Below are 21390 nucleotides of genomic sequence, written 5' to 3'. Positions count from 1 at the left end.
CTGAATTCCAAGAACTACAATTACACAAGTTACACAATAAAAAAAGAGTTTCTGGCTCAATATTTGGCTTAGTTTATTAGTATATACAAACTTATCTTTCTTTAGAATTTGATTTGATTATACATTCTTTAAATTATATTATTTTACATATATGATCGTCCCTATGTAGTTGGCGTAAGTTGTATGAACTGTCAAATTTTCTCAAAGCGTTCCGACCACATAATATTATTGGTTGAAAAAGCTTACTTCCGCTCCCTACGTCCAGCCAGTGACGCTCTAGGGGTGACGTCCCTCTTTCCCACAATGCAACTGGTCATGTTAATGAAAGATGGCGGAGGGAGGAGCGGCTGATCTGGATACACAGCGAGGAGAGGTCGCGGCACTATTGAAAACGCCGCTGAGGAAGGGAGACACTTGGTGAGACAATCGAATGGTTTCTGGGGTCTTGTGGGCTGTGACAGCATGCTTGGTTTGGGTTGACAAAATGAAATACGAAGGGGAACATGCAGAACCAGGCCGCTGTTTTCTGTTAGCTTGGGCTAGCTAGCCAGCTACCTACATTCCTCGAATTTCGACTGGCGAGCTAGCTTGTTAGTTGCACCGTTGTTGCATTGCCATGCACGAGTTTATTGTCTTGTGCTCGCTCAGCAATTCGTGAGAGTGTTTTGCTGTGCGGGGCGAGAGGGTAAGGAAGCCGGAAAATAAAACTTGGTCATCATGACAGGAGAAGCGGGGCTGTTGCAGGGGCAAATGCTCACCTGTCAAATACTCTGCACACGCAAATTCCCGTCAGCAGCTGATTAACAGAACGCATTCCTCACTTGCTTTGGGTGCGTTGCACCAGTCACCAGCGTTACTCTTTAACTTCCATTGCATTCATGTTTCAACCCCTACGGGTGTGTTAACAAGCCAGAGGTATACGGGCTTTTCTGCTGAAACCATAAGCAATGTCAACATATATTGGGTAACTTTTTAGACAGAGGATCCTGTTATTGCTGTGAATTGGTGTGTCACACTGGATTGTAGTGATTGCTCTTTTGAGACAAGATTAGACACTTTCATTGGGGAAGCGAAGCACCAATCTCTTGTTCCACATAGTCATTCTGTCTAAAGGCACGCCTTTTGAAATCAGGGACATGCTCAAAAACAGTGATATGTGTTCAATATTTAACCTTTTTAACTGCTTACAATGGGATGGATAACAGACTCACTAATCGTGGCCTGGGACATCCAGCACTTTCCTAACCCAAAAGCATGCCATTTCCTGTAATGACATGCTTTGCATGTTTTGCTGTACTCTGGTTTGTACATCCTTAATCAGAGTTAATCCACATATTAGCGGTTAACCTACCAGACATTCCCTTCCCTTGAAAGGCACATCCTGAGTGACTCGGGTATTTGGGGATTGAAGTACTTACAGGAGGAACAATTGTTAATCTGATCTCTAATTCTCTCAGGTATTTCTCTAATATGTCACCATCCTAATAATAATAACAGTAATGATAATAATAGTAGTAGTAGTAATAATAATAATAATAAAATTTTTAAAAATCCCTTGTAGATGACTGTATTTGGGACAACTTAAATGACGCGGGCCTATGGTTTATCCATTAACACATTGTGATATATAACAGGCCGATTGGTAATTTTGGTACTGTTCTGTGCTCAAGGGCACAATGTTATTTCTCCCCTGTTATGAAGCCTGCTTTGCTACCCCATTGCTCCGCTGAGTAAGTGTGAGAGTGTGTGTGTGTGTGTGTGTGTGTGTGTGTGTGTGTGCGCACGCTGGGGCCCTCAGTACCACCACAGCTGTAATGTAATCCCAGCGAGGCAGGCAAGGCTCCACATGTCCCTGCGTTGTGAGGGTAAAGGGGGGGGGGGGTTAGCTTGTGTTATTCTATGGACGGCGATAATAGTTCGGTCAAAGGACCCAGCTAAAGAGCGTGCGCTCCAATTAACCGCAAATGTGCAGCGACAACATACTGTGGGCGCTTTATTTAGCCCTTGAAGTCTAGGCTTCATATTAGCCATTTGTGGAATGGCTGCAGCAGTGGAACTTTAAGTGGTTGGGTTATTGTGATAAGACCATTAGATTCTATCCAGGTGTACCTGCTGGCACTGACCTCACTGTCTTTCTGTGTAATGTGCTCAGACTGAGGAGGAAAATCCATGGAAGCTAAGGTGGGGTGCCACTGGGGGAGGAGGAGGGGCAAGGAAGTCTGCATTGGGTTTTCATAGGTGGAGGCAGCGTAGTCACCTGAACGGATGTGGGCCAGTGGGGATGCTTCCAGTTCTGTTGCATGTTATTCTATCCACCGCCTTCAGGATCAGAACGACTTGCTTGCTTTCCCACACTCTCATCCAGAAAAGCACACATCTATGTAGCTTTCTCTGTGCCAAACAGCTGCAGAATAAATGAGGTCACAGACAGCGTGATTAACATTTGCCTTTTTGCCCTGGGGCAGGTACTTGGTCGACAGCCGCTGGTTCAAACAGTGGAAGAAATATGTGGGCTTCGACAGCTGGGATAAGTACCAGATGGGGGAGCAGAATGTCTACCCTGGCCCGGTGGACAACTCTGGTCTCCTCAAAGGTGAGGTCCCATTGCTCCAGGTGAATATGACTTGACGGTACTCTCAGTAAACCCATTCAGAACTACAGTCAGTTAGGAGCTAGGAGCCATTTTACAGGGACACGCAATAGCTGATCTCACTTGATGTTTATGGTATGTAAATTAGCTGCTGGTTATTGCATTGGTAAGGATAGTACAGCACAGTAAAGTCATTGGGACAGTGGTGGCGGTTGTCAGTTCCCTTTTGAACGCAGTTGGTTCCGTTTTGAACGCCCGTGCTGACTCATTTTCAAACTGACAACTTTTACAGCCGTAATTTGTTCAGTGGTTGTTGCTGTAATTCGTTCAGTGTCTCTCTCTCTCTCTCTCTGGCTTGGCTACAGACGGAGACGTGTTGGCCCTCAAGGAGCACCTCATCGATGAGCTGGACTACATCCTGGTCCCCACGGAGGGCTGGAATAAGCTGGTCAGCTGGTATGGACTCATGGACAGCCAGGAGCCAATAGCGCGCAAGGTACCGTTTCTCCACACCTATGTGGTCATGGAAGACTCTGAGTTTGTACCTTATATACTGAATTGTCAGGCCTACGCAAGTCCTGCTTTCCATTACTGGACCTCTTGGGATTCTGGGTACTCTCTTTTAGTCCGTGGCTTCTGCTGGCAAATTGACCTGTAACCATGGTTTCAGGTGCAGATATTCTGCGTCAGAACTAGAGATTATACTAGTTGTATACCTGTCTCATGACAGGACCTCAAATGAACTATGAAAACATGTTACAAATGAAAACAGTAAAAAAACTTTTCATTTTTTATAATCAAAACTATTTGTAGTATTTTTACAAATTCATTTACAGTGAAGTATACAGTGAGCTCATCATAGAAACAAATTTTCACGTGAGCATTTTTATGTCTTTTTTTTGTGCCTCTCACTATCAGTAGGGGGTGCTGTAGTTCACTCAAGTTGCATTTCACATAGTCAGCCCTTGGTCAGGCAGGAATAATCTACATCAGTGTTAAATAGCGGAACGGATTTCTCTAGATCTCTGGCTTTATTGAGCTACAACATGGCCGCCCGCTGTGCTGGGCATGTCCCTCATCGATCCTCCCCTTCGGCCTTATATGTCGGGGGTATCGGGTGGCCTCCTCGCTTCTATTTTCAGAGGGTGGAGGGCGATGACTTAAACACTACAGGGAACGTGCCACGGGACAGACATGGAAGAGGTTCTCTTCTCTCTTTTTTCGGTTTTGGGGGTTCTCGTGTGTGTGGGGGGGGGGGCGACCGGGTTTCCCGTCACGGTTCCAGACGCACGGTTCTCCCCGCCGTCTCGCGGAACCTTCCGGCTGCCCTGGTCCCTGGTTCAGACGGCTTGCCTGGAGAGGGGATGGGGGGTTTGGGGGGGTGCAGAACGTTCCTGAACGGGTTCATTTATTTTTGTTTAGCGGCTGTGCTAAAGGAGGCACCCGGCGGTACGGTTAGCGTTAGCGCTCCGGGCGTTCGAGCCCTGCCGCGTCTCCTCCTTGCTCTGCTGTTCGCGGGACGTGCTTGGTTGGAGATAACGGGGGGTAGTTCCTCACGCGCGAGAGAGCCTTTGTTTGTGCTGAGCCTGGGCCGCTAGCACCGGAGGCTAGGGGGACGTAAACACTGTAGGACTCCACTGCTGCTGTCCCTGCAGTGGCTTGCTGAATGAAAGGTGTTTGCTGGCTTTATCATTGAATTGCACTCGGTAGAAAGTTCCAGAACCTGGATTCTGACTGCGCTTTGCTTGTGGAGCTGGGTTCCTAGATCTTTCCTACAGCTCAACTTTGAGACCTTTTAGTCTTGTGTTTATCTCATTTTTTAATCTGTCAGGGATTGCTAATCTGTTTGCCTTTTTTTGGTGTTTGTGGGTAATTATCATTTCATTTTGCATTTGCTCCTCAGGACGGCGTTTCCTTCCTTCCGAGGTTAAACGGCGTACCTCTTGCGATCGCTCGAGCGAAAATTTTGCGTCAGTCGTTGAAGTCTGTGAGAGAGAGGCCGTTTGACGCGTTTGTGTGTTCTCGCTCCTTGCAGGTGGTGGAGCAGGGCATGTTCGTGAAGCACTGCAAGGTGGAGGTGTACCTGACGGAGCTGAAGCTGTGCGAGGACGGCGACATGGACACCGTGGTGACCCGGAGGTTCAGCAAGGCCGACACCATAGGTGAGCGTCGCCGTGGGAGACCGCCGTGGGGACCACCTGCCCAACGTCCTCTTTTTGACGGTTTTTTTTTGTGTATGTGTATCTCCCTGATTTGGCGCCTGACTCCTGAGGATGCACTCCGATCATCTGACTGGAGCTGTGAATCGAGGCGTTAAGCTCGTCTGGTCGGGTTTTGGTTTAAAAACCGGCTGGATATACTTCCACCGTGAATATTTGCTCCAGTACACACACACACACACACACACATACACACACTGTACTTTTCTGTTGTCTCGCAGTAAATTTTGACCTTCACACACGCACACAAAAATGTACACCCTTGGACATGCAAATGAGCTTTGCGTGAGCTGGCGTTATAGCTGTTGTTGTACAACGTCCCCGTTACGCCTCCTTGTTCCTGAGTCCCCATTAGCACACCGGCACATGAAACGCCGCCCGCCAGTTGCTTCGGCTGCGTGGGCCGCGCCTGACCCTCCCTCTCCGCGTTCTCGCCGCCCCAGACACCATCGAGAAGGAGATGAGGAAGCTGTTCAGCATCCCCGACGAGAAGGAGACCCGGCTGTGGAACAAGTACATGAGCAACACCTTCGAGCCGCTCACCAAGCCCGACAGCACCATACAGGACGCCGGGCTCTACCAGGGACAGGTACGGAGCCCCGCCCTAAACCCCCCCCACCCCCCCGACCGCCGTTCCGTCCAGCGCGGTATACCGTTTCGCGGTACGGGTCGCGGTCGAGGACGGATAACCGCCGACGCGCTCGCGAAACCGTTACCTCTCCGCTTTCTCTGAGCTCCTTGCAAGGTGGTTAGTCTGTTTGAACGGTGAACCTTGCTGTCGAGTGAGTGACAGTTAACGGTCCACAGGCTCCGCCTTCACGATTCCAGCGGAGCGGAGTGTGTGTTTTTTTTTTTTGTTGCCTTCCTGTGGTGGGAACGCGGTCTGAGGTTTAAGGCCGTGAATTATTATTATTATTATTTTTTTTTTTGCGCATTTATGACGAGGGAGAAATCATGCGCGCTTTCTGGTCACGTCTTTTGGCTCTGTGTCCCAGCCCGTCAGCGCCTGGTCGCTTTGACCGTCTTTTGTGGTCACGCCATCAAAAAAAAAACCAACAAACAGGAAATGAAAACGCTTCACCGCGTGGCCTTTTGGCCTGCCGCTTCAGCTCCCCAAAAAAAACCCAGAGTCAGAATTTGGCGTTTTGTGGCATTAGACTCAAAAATTGTACCGAAGCGCTCTGCTTGCTGTACATCGTTACTGGTCAGAACAGGGCACTCGTGATGAAATGTAGACATTCTTAAGTGGGGAAACGAATTCGAATCGGGCCGCAAAACATTAATCCAGTCAGCCAAATCCACGCAGCAGGTGCTTGCTTCCTGATGCTGGCGGTTGAGGGGAATTGAGGTAAAGCCATTTGCACTGATGTTATCTCTTCCTTTTTATGCCAGAGTCCCTCTGTTCTACACCCCCCGTTGCATCTTTTGGCTGCTCTGAAACCTCCTACCCAGCTGAATCTTATTCTCCAGCTGCAGAGACTGCAGTCGGGAACTATTATTCCCATTTAGTTTCCTCTTCCCTTCAGAAATATGAATTGACATTATTAGAATGACAATATATTGTCATTAATATGAGAAATATTCGCTCATTTTAAAGCATTGTGATTTCAAGTTAACAGCTGGATTCTCTCTCTTCACTCCTGTCATTTTGTCGTTTGTTCCCTCGTAGACGACAGCTAGCCAGGAAGCCGATGTCCGTAACCTTCAACACACGGTAGCCTCCTGTCCGGTGTTCAATTTTATTTAAATAATTTTTAAAAATGTATTTTGGTTTGTCATGCCCTGAACCCTGGTGCTCCAGCTGTTTGTGACTGCCAGCCAGTTGGAAGTTTTGCATGCTCACTAGAATGCCCGTGTTTACGTCAGCATTGCCGATTTCCTGCCTGTCCTAACTGTTATAGCCTTTCATTACAGAATGAGCAATGCACCGTGAACTGATGGGTAACCCCTAATCTGGCAACCTACGTTGGTGGGGTATTGCACTGTTATTCATGTATGTGGTGTTAATAACTGTGTAAATACAATGTTATTAACATACTGTAGCGAGTTGTAAAAAGTCCTCTTAAGTTAAATTTGGGGTACTGGACAAGAATCACTGTTTGAACAACGGGCAATGCAATTACAGTGTAATTTAATTTTTTATTAGGGCCACTTAATGTTAATGGAGACTTAACGGGTTGATTGATCGAGTACAAAGTGAATGAATCACAGTTTGCTGTTTAACATATAAATATTGGAGCAATGGAGTCAGATTTCAGTCCTGGAGTGGCACAGTATCTGTTTCAGCGCTTATGTTATGTCTATATCACCGGTTGCCTTAAAAAAATCCACACACACATAGTTTCCAAGGCCTAAATTGGATAGTGATTGGAACCCGCAAACCCCTGCAAACACTGTGGCCCTCCAGGTCTTCAGAATGACACCTCGCTTTAGAGGTAGGCGTCTTTGTCCCAGTGTCCTATGTCTGAATGATAGCAGTAGTGGTGAGGTGATTTATCTCTGTCTAATTGCTCTGGTTGTTAATGTCCTGGACGTCCTGGGTAACTGCATGCGTTGCAGGAAGGTCACGGGTTTGTGCTGGTTTGGCGCCCGTCTCCACCCCACTTTTCTTTGGCTCTGGAGGAAACTGAAACTAAACGTTTCAGCCAAGTTGTGAGTCCCTGTGCTTCAGCGTCTGTCGCCTTTGCCTCGTCTCCTTTGAAAATCCCAAGTGAAGCGGAGAAAAGCCTTTTCTAGAATGGCTTTCACTCTCGATTTTGAAGGCTTGCAATGTGAGAGCACCAACAGCTTCCAGGAACACATACACCGTACACAGAGTATGGCGCAGATGTGCATACTTATCATAGAATTAATAAAATAAAGCAGGCCTGGAGCATACCGCTCCTGTGTAACAAGTTTTAGCCGGTCTTGCTTTGCAGTGCAAATGTTATTTTAAAACGCCTTTGGAAAATGTAATGTGTTCTTCGATTTGTTTTGCAGAACGCCGACAAAAACGCTATAGCCGCTAGATTGAATGACGCCGATGTCGGGCCGAAGCGCAAAAGGTTCTGAGCTTTACTGAGGAGTCCATGCAGTAGCAGCGCTCCTGAGGGGCTTTGGCCGAGCCATTTCTGGCAGCTGTTTCCAATCGCTTGTCTTACCCGTCCTCATCTCCTCCGTCCTCGACTGACCAGGAAACCGATCGATGTCCGTCATCTTTAAGGACATTCCAATCGGGAAAAAAGCTCCTTGAAGGAGCTAAAGTAGGAGGCTCCTGAAGCGAGGAAACACGAGTGCGTCCTTTGTGGAAGGGTTTCTTTGGAACGCGTGATGTGTAACTTATCGACCTCTCTGCATCCACCTCTCCCCCCCCCCATCTGCCACGTCTGTGATTGCTGTGGCTTCAAAACTGACGCTTGAATGAATAAGGACGTTCCGTTTGCCCAATGCGCCTTTTCCCTCGATTCCTTGCGTCCTTTCCTTTGCGTCCTCTGTTGGGCGGAGCTAAGGAAGCGAGGAAAAGACGTGATGAAAACAGGCACGGAGGTAAAACAAGCGATTGGAAAGAACCCTGGGAGTTGCTTTATTGAGGGGACGCCCTAGGGGAGGAGACTCAATATGGCGGGAATCCTGAGCTTGCGGCTCTCTGGCGCCCTCTGTGGTCTCTTTGGTCTCTGCTTGCTTTTCCTGAACTGGTGGATTTCCAGAGTTGCTGAACCATGCAACATTATTTGTACTTAGCACCACGCAGGCCCTGGATAATTAGTAAAATCACGATAAAATTTCCAAGATAAAAGTTCCAGTTTTTGCACACCTGTCTGTCACCACTCTTTCTGTTGTCTCGCGATAAACTTTGCCCTGGTCTTGTGCAAGAGTCAGCAGAATGCTAGTTAGCTTAGCAGTTAGCTTGACTCGTTTCAGTCATGGACAGTATCTGGGTTCCACTCTGTAAAGCGTGACTTATTGATGGGTAAAGTATGTAGGCAGGGGTCTTTATCTTTTGGGCTGTCACAAAGCAAACCCATTTGGTTGTCCACGGTTTCGCATTTTATTTGTTTAGTGGTAATTTTTTTCCCCCCCCTCTATAAACAGTGGGCGTTCTTGCCGGCTGTTTCTCACAAGTTCTTTTTTCAGACGTCTTGCACGGGGGAAGCGGAAACTCGCTGATCCGGAGTGTGTTTCCCTGAACTAACAGTTTGCCCGTTACTTCTGGCCCCTGAGGCGGTACCATCCGTGTTCAGATTCCTCATTACAGGCATTGCGTTTGCACAATGTCTCCCTGCAGAAGCATTTATTTCAGTGCCTCTGGACTTAGACCTACCAGGTGTAAAATGAAAAAGAAATTGTTTTCCAAAGTGAAAGTGAGGAAGGGAGCCAAACGTTCTCCATTTTGGCTCCATGTAAAATAATAGTTCCTTGTCACCTTGGTCATGCAGGGTTTTTTTTGTATGAGAAGTATGCAGTTTATTCACGTTAATCATTGAAGTTACAGACCCAAAGGGCGGGGCTAATGAAATTTGGGCGTGCTGATTGGCTGCCCTATCAAACAGGGGGCGGGGTTATCCCCAGAAAGGCCGCCGAGCCGCACGCCGAGGAACGCTGAACACGGTGAACACCGCCGCGCCGAACGCCAGCTGTGTGTGAAACTGACCCCCGTTCGCAGATGCGCTTGCCCTCGACCCCCCCACCCTCCCCCCCCGGACGCCAGCGTTTCCGGGGGAAACTCACGCCATGATGGTTCTCCTTGCAGGTTCTCGTAATAGAGCAAAAAAACGAGGACGGGACCTGGCCCCGGGGCTCTTCGGCGTCCAAGTGAGTGTTCCGGCCGAGGCTCTGATGTCACACAGGGTCACCTGATGGGTTTTTTGAGGTGGGGGCGGAGTTAGCGAGCAAGCGAGCGAGTGAGAGAGTCATTACTGTGGCCATGTTACTTCGTATACGTCTGCGTATGCTAGCGTGTGCAGAATTAGCGGGGGGGGGGCGGGGAGGCATAAATTAAGCAAGTTCCTCGTCAGTAGCCTGCAGCTCATAAACCTCCACGCATTATTAGAATATGTATTTTCATCCACTGTCCTGGTTCCGCATTCATAAGAGTGAATTGAGGCCAGTTGGTTCAAGGTTTCTGGTGCCCTTGTAAATGTACAATTTCATAATAATCCTAGACTGGCTAAACCTGAAAGATGTCTTTGGATGTCGGGTAAAGGAAGCATGTCACTTTGCCAACCGCCGTGGTTCTTTCAGACGCTTATCAACAGTGTTCCATCTCCCATGTGTTCACAAATTCTCCTTTTTTTGTTCATTTCCTTATCTGTTCTGTTCTGTGTTTTCTGTGTTTTTGTTCTTTTCCCGCACGCACGCGTTCTGTGAGTTTGGCGCTAATCGGCCGCTAACCGTCGAGCTCTGCGACTCCTCTCCCTTTCCCTAACCGGCCGTCTTCTTGTCTCCGAAGGTCCTCCGCCGCCTCCAATCTCTCGACCTTACCAAAGATCTCCCCCTCGACCCTCTCAAACAGTTATAGCGGCTTCAGCAGCAGGAAGTAAGCAAAGTGGTTTGTGGGCGTGGTCTGGTCTGAGGAGGCGGGGCTTGCGGTGGTCACGTGCTTCGCGGCAGTTGCATGGGCTCTGTGCTACACCAGGCCTCCTTTGCCGAAGCTCTCTGTTGTCTGTTGTCTTGCCTCGTCTTTAACCGGCACCTCTGTGCGACCTGCATGTTGGAATGGGCCTTCTTTAGGGTTGCTATTAACGCACATATTAAGAGTCGTGAACACACCTGTCTGTAGACTTCCCCGTATTAAGCTCCTGCTTATTGTATGTTGGAACATGTAACTGATAGGCACAGGATCAGTGGGCGGACATGTTGGCTTTCTCTCTCCTGTTTTTCTAAATTATTACGTGTGATGAATTTCACTAGAAGACTGGAAAGTTCTCTCGATTTTTTCATAATTTTGGGAGGAGATATTGGGCGCTGGGTCTTCTGTAGTGGAGAGGGTGAGGGCGGATTTAATGAGGCGAGGGCCCTGGAGTGTGACCCCGCCTCCCTGGGGATGAGTGGCGGAGGATGAGCTGATGTTTCTGATGACTGCGGATAAAGGTGTCTCCATAACTCAGCACTGCAGGAAGGAGGCTGTGTCCCTGGCATGATATACTGCGTCCTCTCTCTCTCTCTCTCTCTCTCTCTCTCTCTCTCTCTCTTTCTCTCCCCCCTCCTCCTCTCCTCTCTCTCTTGTTCAATCTCTTTTCCCCTTTCCTCTCTCCCTCTCTTTTCTGTCTCAGTGCCCCCTTCTCTCTCTCTCTCTCTCCCTCCCTCTCTCTCTCTTCCTCTCTCTCTCTATCTCCTCCCTCCCCTCTCTCTCTGCCTTGCTCTACGGTGCTGGTGACCTTCAGACCGCGCCGTCTCTGCCCTCCCGATGCGTATCTCCACATTCAGCCCAGCACAGCACCGCAAAGCCAGAGGCCCTGCATGCTGACTACAGCAGCCTCACTGCACTACAACTCTCATAATCCTTTAAACCGAAGCGCAGATACAGAGGTTGCCAGCAGGTCATTGAAGACCAGAACCGGTGGTTTTTTTTAAAGGTTACAAACATGTCCCCTCGCGAGCGAGCGGAGAGGGCGAACCGCCGTGCCACCGCGAGATCCCCGACCCCGCGTGGCGTTCTCACCTCTGCGGAGGAGAGTCTCTCCCTCTCTCTCCCTCCCTCCCCCCCCTGCTCAGGCTCTGAGGCAGGCTCTGGATTCCGCTGCCTCGGCAGAGTGGCGCTATAAATAGAACCCTGCGCGGTGCATCGGGGCGGTGATGTCACACGGACCCTGCGAATCCCACACAGCCTCACCTGTAACTGAAGCGCGGTCCCTGCTCTTCCTCTCTCTCTCTCTCTCCATCCCTCCTCTCTCTCCACCCCTCTTCTCTCTCCCCCCCTCTTTCTTTCTCTCTCCCCTCTCTATCTCTGTCTCCTGCTGTCTCTCACTCTCCCCCCCGCTCTCTCTCCTATCTTTCTCCCCTCTGCCTCTCTCATTCTCTGTCCCCCTCTTTCTCTCCCCCTCTCTCCATCTCTGACTCTCCCCTCTCTTCCCCTCCCTTCCTCTCTCTCTCCTTCTGCATCTCTCACTCTCTCTCTCCCCCTTGTCTCTCTCTCCCTCTCTCTCTCTCTCCTCTCTTTCTCTCTGTTCAGTCCGAGCCGGGCAAGAGAGAGAGGGGGGAGGGAGGGGGGGAGAGGGAGAGGGGGGAGAGGGGGAGGGGGGGTGTCGCATTGAGAGCGGGATGCGGGCGGGACCGGAGTGAGATGCTGCTATGCTGCGGGTGGTGCCTTAAAGAGTGTGTGGAGTTGGAGGGGCGGGCGGAGGGCGGGAGCGAGGCCCGGCCCATAGAGCAACGGTACAGGTCTCTGCGCCCCGAACGCTCAAACTGCCCCGCCGCTCGGCCCCGCCGCTCATCGCTCTCAGTTCCGCGTCCGGGGCGGTTGGCGCGGTTTCACCCCCCGGTCTCGATTCGGTTAACTTTTACATTTCCGCTTCCCTTTTTTTTTTACGTTCATTTTAACTCGCTGTCTTTGCCAATGCGAACATAGCGATTTGTTTTTGCACTTGCTTTTTTATTTATTTACTTCTTATTATTTATTATAATATTTTTTTTGTGTTTTCTGCCCACCTCACGCACACACACACACACACACACACACGCACGTGCGCGCTGTGTGAAATATTGCTAATTCTAAGGGAGAAACATCACGTGACGTGCGCTTTGACTTTGTGGTTTTGCGTTTGTGTGGGACGACGTGGTTTCTCTTTTTCTCCCGTCCCCGTACGGCTCCTGGTCTGACCGCGCTCTGCTCTCTCCTCTTCTCTCCGCAGCGTGAAAAACTCTAACTACTGCCTCCCGGCCTACCCTCCCTATAGCAGCTACGAGTACCCCGAGCAGAGCAGCTACCGCGAGAGGCCCGGCCTGTGCGGCCTCTGCAACCTGGGCAACACCTGCTTCATGAACTCTGCAGCGCAGGTACACTCACACACACACACATACACACTTACATACACACACACACACCACACATACACACACACACACACACATACACATGCACACATACACACACACACACATGTACATCACACACACCACCACCTACACACTACATACACACACACACACACACACACCCACACACACACACAACATGCACACACCTTCTGCACACACACACACACACACATACACACTACATACACACACACACACACACACACACACACACACACCACACACACACACACACACGCCACACACACACACACAACACCACACACAACACACACATGTACAACACACACACACACACACACCCACCCCACACACACATACACATGCACACTAACAACACATGTACATACACCACACACACACACACACACATCACAGCACACATACACACACACACACATGTACATACGCACACACACACACACACCAAGTACATACACCACACACACAACACACACAACACACACACACTACTGCACAACACACACACCACATGTACATACCGACACACACACACACACACATCTACATACACACACCACACACACACACACACACACACACACACACACCATACACATGCACACTACACACACACACACACTGTACATACACGCACCACACACACACACACATACACACTACACACACACACACACACACACACACACACACACACACACACGCACACACCACACACCAGACACACACCACACACACACACATGTACATACACACACACACACACACATACATGTACATACACACACACACATACACACACACACACACATGTACACACACGCACACACACACACCACACACATAACATACTTACACGCACGACACACACAACACACGCACCGTGCACACGCGTACATACACTCATACAGCCAACTCTTCACTCTTGTTCCTTTTTGACGTTGGCATTTTCGCTGGAACGTTCTTACCCACGATGCTTCAGGTGCGTCTCACTCTTTGCCGCCCGCTCTTGTCCCCCCGACGCAGTGCTTGAGCAACATCCCCCCGCTCACCGAGTTCTTCCTGAGGGACAAGTACCAGGAGGAGCTGAACATGGACAACCCGCTGGGCATGCGCGGGGAGATCGCCAAGGCCTACGCCGAGCTCGCCAAGCAGGTGTGGTCGGGGAAGTACAGCTACGTCACCCCCAGGCCTTTCAAGGTGATCTTCCCCCTCGGCTCTTTTCATCCAGCTCCCGCCTTTTTCTGTGTTTCAGAGCTCACTGGCGGCAATGACATTTTTGAACATTTACATAGGTACTTTCTTTTTTGGGGGGTATTCTCAGTGCTTGAAATTTCACAATCTGCACACGTTAAGTGTGTATTCAATATTTTTGTGGGGACGTCAGTGCAGTTTCTCGCGTGACGGTGTGCAGCTGGTCCCCGTAAGTTCTGATAAAAACGAAAAGGTGTAACTGAGGCCCCGGACGTCCCCCAGCACCTAACGGTGGCCCTGTCTCTCTGCGCGTGTGTCCCCCCCCCTTCCAGACGCAGGTGGGCCGCTTCGCGCCTCAGTTCTCAGGGTACCAGCAGCAGGACTCCCACGAGCTGCTGGCGTTCCTCCTGGACGGCCTGCACGAGGACCTCAACCGGATCCGGAAGAAGCCCTACATCCAGCTCAAGGACGCCGAGGGCCGGCCCGACAAGGTAGCGCACGTCCCCGCCGCCATCCTGCCGTTACCGCTAATTAGCGTCAAACAAGATAAAAAAGGAGAGAAAAAAGGTGTTTCCTCCCGCCTGCATCTCAACAGTGCCAGCGCACCTCCCTCTAGTGACAGAATAACATGTCATTTCTGTGTGTGTTTTAAGGAAGGCATCCTAAATACAACACTTGCACACGTGCTCTACCTCTTAATGGTGTGTATGTTTTTATAAATGGTTCATGGGAAAGTGTTTGGCCGTTTGCACCATTTTTGGAAAGAATCTGGCCCCCAGGAAGGAAGCGTAGCCCCGCAGTAGGGCTTCTTCTTGTCCTGACCCCTTGACCCCTGACCCTTGACCCCTGACCAGGTCGTCGCCGAGGAAGCTTGGGAGAACCACATAAAGAGGAACGACTCCATCATCGTGGACATCTTCCACGGCCTGTTCAAGTCCACGCTGGTGTGCCCCGTCTGCGCCAAGGTCTCCGTGACCTTTGACCCCTTCTGCTACCTGACGCTCCCGCTGCCCATGAAGAAGGAGCGAACGCTGGAGGTGTACCTGGTGCGGCTGGACCCCCGGGCCAAACCCACGCAGGTGCCGCCTCGCGCCCGGCTGAAACAACTGCATTGTGGGATTGTGCCAGGGAGAGCCAGCGATGAGTCAGCAGTTTTGCGCACTTGTCCCTCTACCCTTGTTGATTATTGGGAGAACTTGTAGCTAAATACATTGAAACGTCTATTTTTTTCTGCTATTTCATTCTCTCTAGCAGTTCTGGTTTTGTGTTTCAGTGACTGAAGTTTGATTCCACGTTAGCGGCTAGCGTATCTCGTGTTGTTCGTGCGCGTGTTGGCATGCTAATTTCAGCCCTCGGGAAATATTGGCTGACTGGCCGTCTCCGTGTTTTTCAGTACAAACTGACAGTGCCCAAGGTGGGCTACATCGCCGACCTCTGCACCTCCCTCTCCACTCTCTCCGGGGTACCCGCCGACAAGGTAAGGGCCACAAGATGGCCCCCGTCCCCCTTTTCTGGAGAAGTCAAGTTCTCTCTGGTTACCCTGTCCCAGAATGCCAGTTCATTCTTTGTCTCGGTGACTTCCTGCTTTCTCATAACACAGATGATTGTGACGGACATATACAACCACCGGTTCCACCGGATATTCGCCACCAACGAGAACCTGAGCAGCATCATGGAGAGGGACGATATTTACGTGTGAGTGCCGAAGACCAGTCACGAAAGCCAAGATCCGAAATAAATGGAACATTTACCCAAAAATCACATTTTCTCTTTTTTTCCTCCCCCTGAACCCACAATTTATACGCATGAAAAAAAAATAACATGCACAAAACAACTTTTCTAGAGACCACATCGGTAATTTTCAGATTGAAGACTAAATTATGAATCTATTATAAATATTACTTGTTTGAAAGTTTTATGGGGTACTCTTAACATGAGGGCCAATCTGTTAAATAGTCCCTTTCAGGGATTTTTTTGTTGTTAAGTTGGGCTTTTCTCTCTGGGCTCAGGTTCGAGGTGGCGGTGAGCCGGACGGAGGACGTGGACCACGTGGTGATCCCGGTGCACCTGCGGGAGAAGCACAAGCAGTCGGGCTACCACGCCAGCGCGCTGCTCTTCGGCCTGCCCTTCCTCATCACCGTCCCCCGGAGCCTCAGCGAGGAGAAGTTCTACAACCTGCTGCTGCTGCGCATGTGGTACGCCCCCCCCCCCCCCCCACCGGCCAATCGGAAAAGGGCCTCTGTCGGGCACGCGCGGAAACCCGGCCAATCGGAGAGGGCCTCTGTTAGGGAAGCATGGAAACCCAGCCAATCAGAAGGCCACTGTTAGGCAAGCGTGGAAACCGAGCCAATCAGAAGGCCTCTGTTAGGGAAGCGTGGAAACCTGGCCAATCAGAAGGCCTCTGTTAGGGAAGCGTGGAAACCCGGCCAATCAGAAGGCCACTGTTAGGCACGCGTGGAAACCCAGGACTGTGCATGCTTGTCTTGGGCTGAGTTGCTTGTACGGGTGTTGCTTGCTGAACGGGGCAGTCCTAACACTACAGGAAAAACTTTTAAAACAGTTAAACTTCCACTGCTTCCTCCCATTTTTACCGCTGTGTTCCGTACTCTCATATCAACACTGGGGCGTGAATCGCAGCGGGGTCCGTGTGATGGGTTTCCGTGTTCCGCGTTCTAGCCGGTTCCTGTGCTCCAGCGCTGAGGAGGAGGAGGAGGAAGAGGAGGAGGAGGAGTCGGAGGAGACGCCCATCCCGAAAGAGCACGGCATCAACGGCAACGTAGCCAACGGCGTCCTGGAGGAGGGGTCTCCCAGTGAGTCTCTGGCCCCGCCCCGCCCCCCCCGCACCGCCCAGCCCCGCCCCCACACCGCCCAGCCATTTCACGCAGCTTCCCAGCTAGCACAAAGCGTTCTCACAATATTACTGGAATGTTCTCTCAGTGTTACAGCATTGCCACTACGTTGCAGCACCGTTGTGAGAACGTTTGGGCCTGCTCACACACACACAGTTAATCGCGTTTGCGGCATGTTCATTTCTGCTGGAGCGTCCGCCAATTCAGTTACTGTGAAGCTGGCGGAAAAAAAAAACAGATTCCTTGCAGCTGATCGGTCCGACCCCGCCTCCTCAGGCGAGATGGAGACAGACGAGCCGGACGAGGAGTCCAGCCAGGACCAGGAGCTGCCGTCCGAGAACGACAACAGCCAGTCGGAGGAGTCGGTGGGCGGGGACAACGAGCTGGAGAACGGCGTGGGCCCCGAGCGGACCGCCAAGGGCCCGCCGCCGGCGGGGCAGAGGAGGCGCCTCTTCGCCTTCCAGTTCATCAACATGGGCAAGCCGGACTTCGCCTACGCCAAGGACGAGCCCCGCCACATCCGCTTCGACGAGGGCCACCTGCGGCTGAGCGGTGAGCGCCGGTTTCCGTGGGAACGGCTCCGAGCGCCCCGAGCGCGCTCTCTTCAGTGAGTCACGTGACTGTGCCGCTCTGTGCGCTAAACTCGTTCTCTTTCGAACAGACAGGTCCTATCTCTCTCTGGACTGGGAGCCCGAGATGAAGAAGAAGTACTTCAACGAAAGCGCGGCGGAGGTGAGAGCGGGCGTCCCTTATCGCGCTCTTAAAGGACGGGTTTTTTTTTTGGGTTTGTTTCTAATGCGAACCGAACGGCGTTAAAAACGCACAATTTGAGCCCGAATCCTTTTTTTAGACCGACGGGGTCCGACACAGTAGAGACACGACGCCGGGCAGCCAGCGTGCTAGCGCCAGCGCTAGCAGGTTTCCGTGGAAACGCTCGAATTGGGCACCGTTCGAAAGCGCCGGAATCCACGCCGCCGCCGTCGCGGGCTAGCAGTGACGTCCGTTGAAAGCCCTGCGTTCGGTCCGCCCGCAGTGAATGCCCGCATTGTGCAGGCCGCCTTCCTGAGCTGTCAGTCGTATTGTCTGCCGGTTGCTTAGCGATATCAGCCAGTCCAAAGCGTCGGGCGCGGAGGTGTCCTTTACTCGAGATACAACCCAAAAAAACGAAATTCCTGCGGCCGTCGGACAAAGGCCCGGGAGGCGGGCGCTGTCTGGCGAAGGTTCTTCAGGTGCGCAGTTCAAACGCGAACCCAAGTGAACTCAGCCGCAGCCAAAATTCAAAGCCTGCCATGTGGGATGTTGGTTATCGTCTTTAAAAACGAAAGAAACGAAAGAAAAACGAAAGAAAGCCAAATCAAAGAGCATTTAGCTGTTCACCCACTCTACTCCACTCTTTCAGTATGTATTAGCTTCATTTGACTATTTTCTCTGTGAGTGTTCGGTCACAGAAAGCCCTTCAGAGAGACGACTTCAGGCGACTGTAGAAATAATTTCAGTCTCAAAAAAAGGACTGTTCCAATTTTTTGGAACCAGAAAAGCCATTCTGGGGTATGAATGCTAAGGTTCTCTTTCTTTTTCTCTCTCTCTGTCTGTCACTCTGTTTTCCCTCTTCCCATCTCTCTACCCCCCCCCCCCCCAACAGGATTTTGAGAAGCATGAAAGCATGGAGTATAAGCCTCAGAAGAAGGCCTTCTTCAAGCTAAAAGACTGCATCCAGCTTTTCACCACCAAGGAGAAGCTGGGGGCCGAGGACCCATGGTGAGACTGCAGCCATGGCACGAGTGTGTGTGTGTGTGTGCGCGTGCGTGTGCATCTACATACATGCAGGTGTGTGTCTGTGCGTGTGCATGTAGCCAGTCGTACAACAGTGCATTCCTCGTCCTCGTGTTGTCACGGTGATTAATTTGGGGGCGGGGCTCCCGCTCCTCTCCAGGTACTGTCCCAACTGCAAGCAGCACCAGCAGGCCACCAAGAAGCTGGACCTGTGGTCCCTGCCCCCCGTGCTGGTGGTGCACCTCAAACGCTTCTCCTACAGCCGCTACATGAGGGACAAGCTGGACTCCCTGGTGGACTTCCCCCTCAGGTAGACCCACCCCCAAAAGAAATGTTACGAGAACCAGGCCTGCACGCTGTAGGTAACTCAGAGGTTGCAGGTTTGAATCCCTGTGGTGGATGCCACCTTTATACCCTTGAGTCCTTAAGAGTCCTTAACCTGAATTGCTTTGCTAAATATTCAGCTGTACGCATATATATACAAAAAATAAATATATAGAAAATATTATTATACATTATGTTATTATATTATTATATATATATATTTTTGTGTAGTTGTGTAGCCGTTCAACACTCGTGTCAGTAGATGTTTCACGCGTGTGCGTTCTCAGAGTGTAAGCTTGCCTCGTGCCTGTCTTCCCGCAGCGATCTGGACATGTCGGAGTTCCTGATCAACCCCAACGCGGGGCCCTGCACGTACGACCTGATCGCCGTGTCCAACCACTACGGCGGGATGGGGGGCGGGCACTGTAAGGCCGAGCTACCGCCCCGCCCATTTCACTGCGCTTTTCGGCTTGTGTGTGTAGCGTGGCCGGCCCGTGGCATAAACGGTCTATGCGGTTGTTTAGGGCCACACCCGCTAGGGGGGGGCACACTATGCAATGTTTCTCTAAGATAAATAACGTTGTTTTCGCAATTACGTTCATTCGTCCCCTATCACGGAACTAGCGGTAGAAATGTAAAATGGAACAGCAACAGAACATTTCATAGCAATGTAATGTAAGAAGGATTTTTACCAAGTGATTTTTACCCCTCATTCGTTTCTGCCCCCCCCCCCCCCCCCATTCAGATACGGCGTTCGCCAAGAACAAGGAGGACGACAAGTGGTACTACTTCGACGACAGCAGCGTGTCGCCCGCCAGCCAAGACCAGATTGTGGTGAGCCGTCCAGCCCCCCCCCCCGCTCGGCCTCCTCTGCGGCTACGCGGCCGTTAGCGTGTTAGCGTGAACTTGAGTGCGTTCGGAGCGTGTGTTTCCTGATTGGGTGCAGGTTCTGGACACAATGTGACGCGTTACCGGCTAGATCGACTGCAGTAAGGAGCGCTGTGATTTTGCTACCCAGTATCCGGTCCTGTGTTTGACCTGCGGAAAAGTGTGTCCGTTTCACGGTGTCCTTGTTCTTTGTAAAACGTGCACGCTTTCTCGTATGTGCTGTGTTGTACGCGGAAATTCCCGGTTGTCCTAGCTCTGATCGGCATTCTGCTTAGATTTACTTGCTACTTACATTTTGCTGTGCTTTATCACAAAGATAAGCTGTGGAGCAGGATTAGGGTGTGCTGATACTAGTTGTTAGAAGCTACTGTAATTCAAAAGGATTCAGCTTCCAAAGACCTGTTCTTGTTTATCTTGAGCACCAGTGTAGCATAGTGGGTAAGGAACTGGGCTTGTAACCGAAAGGCTATAGGTTCGATTCCTGGGTTAGGACACTGCCATGGTACCCTTGAGTAAGGTACTTGACCTACATTGCTTCAGGATATATCCAGCTGTATAAATGGATGCAGTGTGCAGAGTTGCAGTTGTGTAAGTCGCTTATGGATAAGAGCTTTGGCCAAATTCCTGCGATGTAATCTTGTGGGCTTCATATTGCAAAGGACATCCTTTCATTAGCATTTGAACCAGGTTGGATTTAGCACCGGTGCCCTTTTGTGTGACTAACTGGTCCCTCTCTGCCTGCCTGCGTGTGTCCAGTCCAAAGCGGCCTACGTGCTGTTCTACCAGCGGCGGGACACCCTGAGCGGGACGGGGTACTTCGCCCTGGACCGGGAGACCCTGGAGGCCGCCTCGGGACGGGGGGACGGCGGCCAGAGCGACGAGGACCTCAACGACAACGAGAACGAGAACGAAAACGAGAACGAGAACGACGCGGAGGAGCAGGACCCCAATCACGACATCACCATGAACACCAACTGAAGTGGGGGGGGGAGTGGGGCACCCCACGATAAATGCTCGGGGCGGGGGCGGGGGATGGGGCGAAATGGACAAGCGCGCGCGAAGCCCGGCTCGGACACTGGGGGGGGGGGCAGGGTGGGCCACGGGGGGGCGAGGAGGCCCTGCGCGGGAAAGGCGCTACACGGGAAATCCTAAGCGATCGGGTCTCTCTCCCGGGCCTGGTCCTGCTGATGTCCTCGGACACGTAAAACATGTTTCTTCGCCTGTCAACGCTTCAGTATTCCCATCCAAACGAGAGATGTGCGGATGACGGAAGCTAGTTGTTTGCTAAGACACGGCGTCTCGCAACACGCACACACACACTCTCACGCACGCAGAGAACGCCTGCGGTCCGTGCCGCGGCTCCCCCCCCCCCTCCCCCCCCCACGGTCGCGTTATGGTTTTACATTTTTCGGAGGGGACGCGTTTGCATATCGGCATACCCGTTTTGCCATGTAAATACCGCGAGCGCTGAAAACGTGGGGGGTTTTTGTCGTAACGCGGCGAAACCGCGGGGAACGCTGAGCTTCCTGCGTGTGTGCCGAGAGGGGCCCCCGCC

The 21390-nt window shown here is 51.3% G+C and overlaps 1 protein-coding gene across 6 annotated transcripts; it reads left to right on the top strand.

The window, feature by feature from the left end:
- The first annotated feature begins 278 nt into the window (after window positions 1-278).
- On the top strand, window positions 279-20859 carry LOC135246069 (ubiquitin carboxyl-terminal hydrolase 15-like). 6 transcript variants are annotated; one of them, XM_064319575.1, is made up of 23 exons: window positions 279-417; window positions 2466-2593; window positions 2956-3086; window positions 4626-4752; window positions 5253-5398; window positions 6479-6523; window positions 9539-9600; window positions 10238-10324; window positions 12639-12783; window positions 13834-14007; window positions 14334-14492; window positions 14856-15080; window positions 15395-15478; window positions 15602-15696; window positions 16011-16196; window positions 16678-16811; window positions 17127-17402; window positions 17512-17582; window positions 18493-18608; window positions 18784-18933; window positions 19269-19372; window positions 19693-19781; window positions 20592-20859. In XM_064319575.1, the coding sequence occupies exons 1-23, from the start codon at window positions 329-331 to the stop codon at window positions 20811-20813; spliced, it is 3045 nt and encodes a 1014-aa protein (XP_064175645.1). In that variant the 5' UTR covers window positions 279-328; the 3' UTR covers window positions 20814-20859. The 6 variants fall into 6 exon arrangements, 5 of the variants coding, with proteins under 5 accessions (XP_064175645.1, XP_064175646.1, XP_064175647.1 ...); XM_064319576.1 differs by lacking the exon at window positions 6479-6523; XM_064319577.1 differs by lacking the exon at window positions 10238-10324.
- The last annotated feature ends 531 nt before the right edge of the window (window positions 20860-21390 follow it).

This window comes from Anguilla rostrata, chromosome 19, assembly GCF_018555375.3.
Source record: "Anguilla rostrata isolate EN2019 chromosome 19, ASM1855537v3, whole genome shotgun sequence".
In the NCBI taxonomy this organism is placed as follows: domain Eukaryota; kingdom Metazoa; phylum Chordata; class Actinopteri; order Anguilliformes; family Anguillidae; genus Anguilla; species Anguilla rostrata.
Note: the sequence above shows the minus strand (reverse complement) of the source record. Positions and strands in the feature narration are given on the sequence as shown.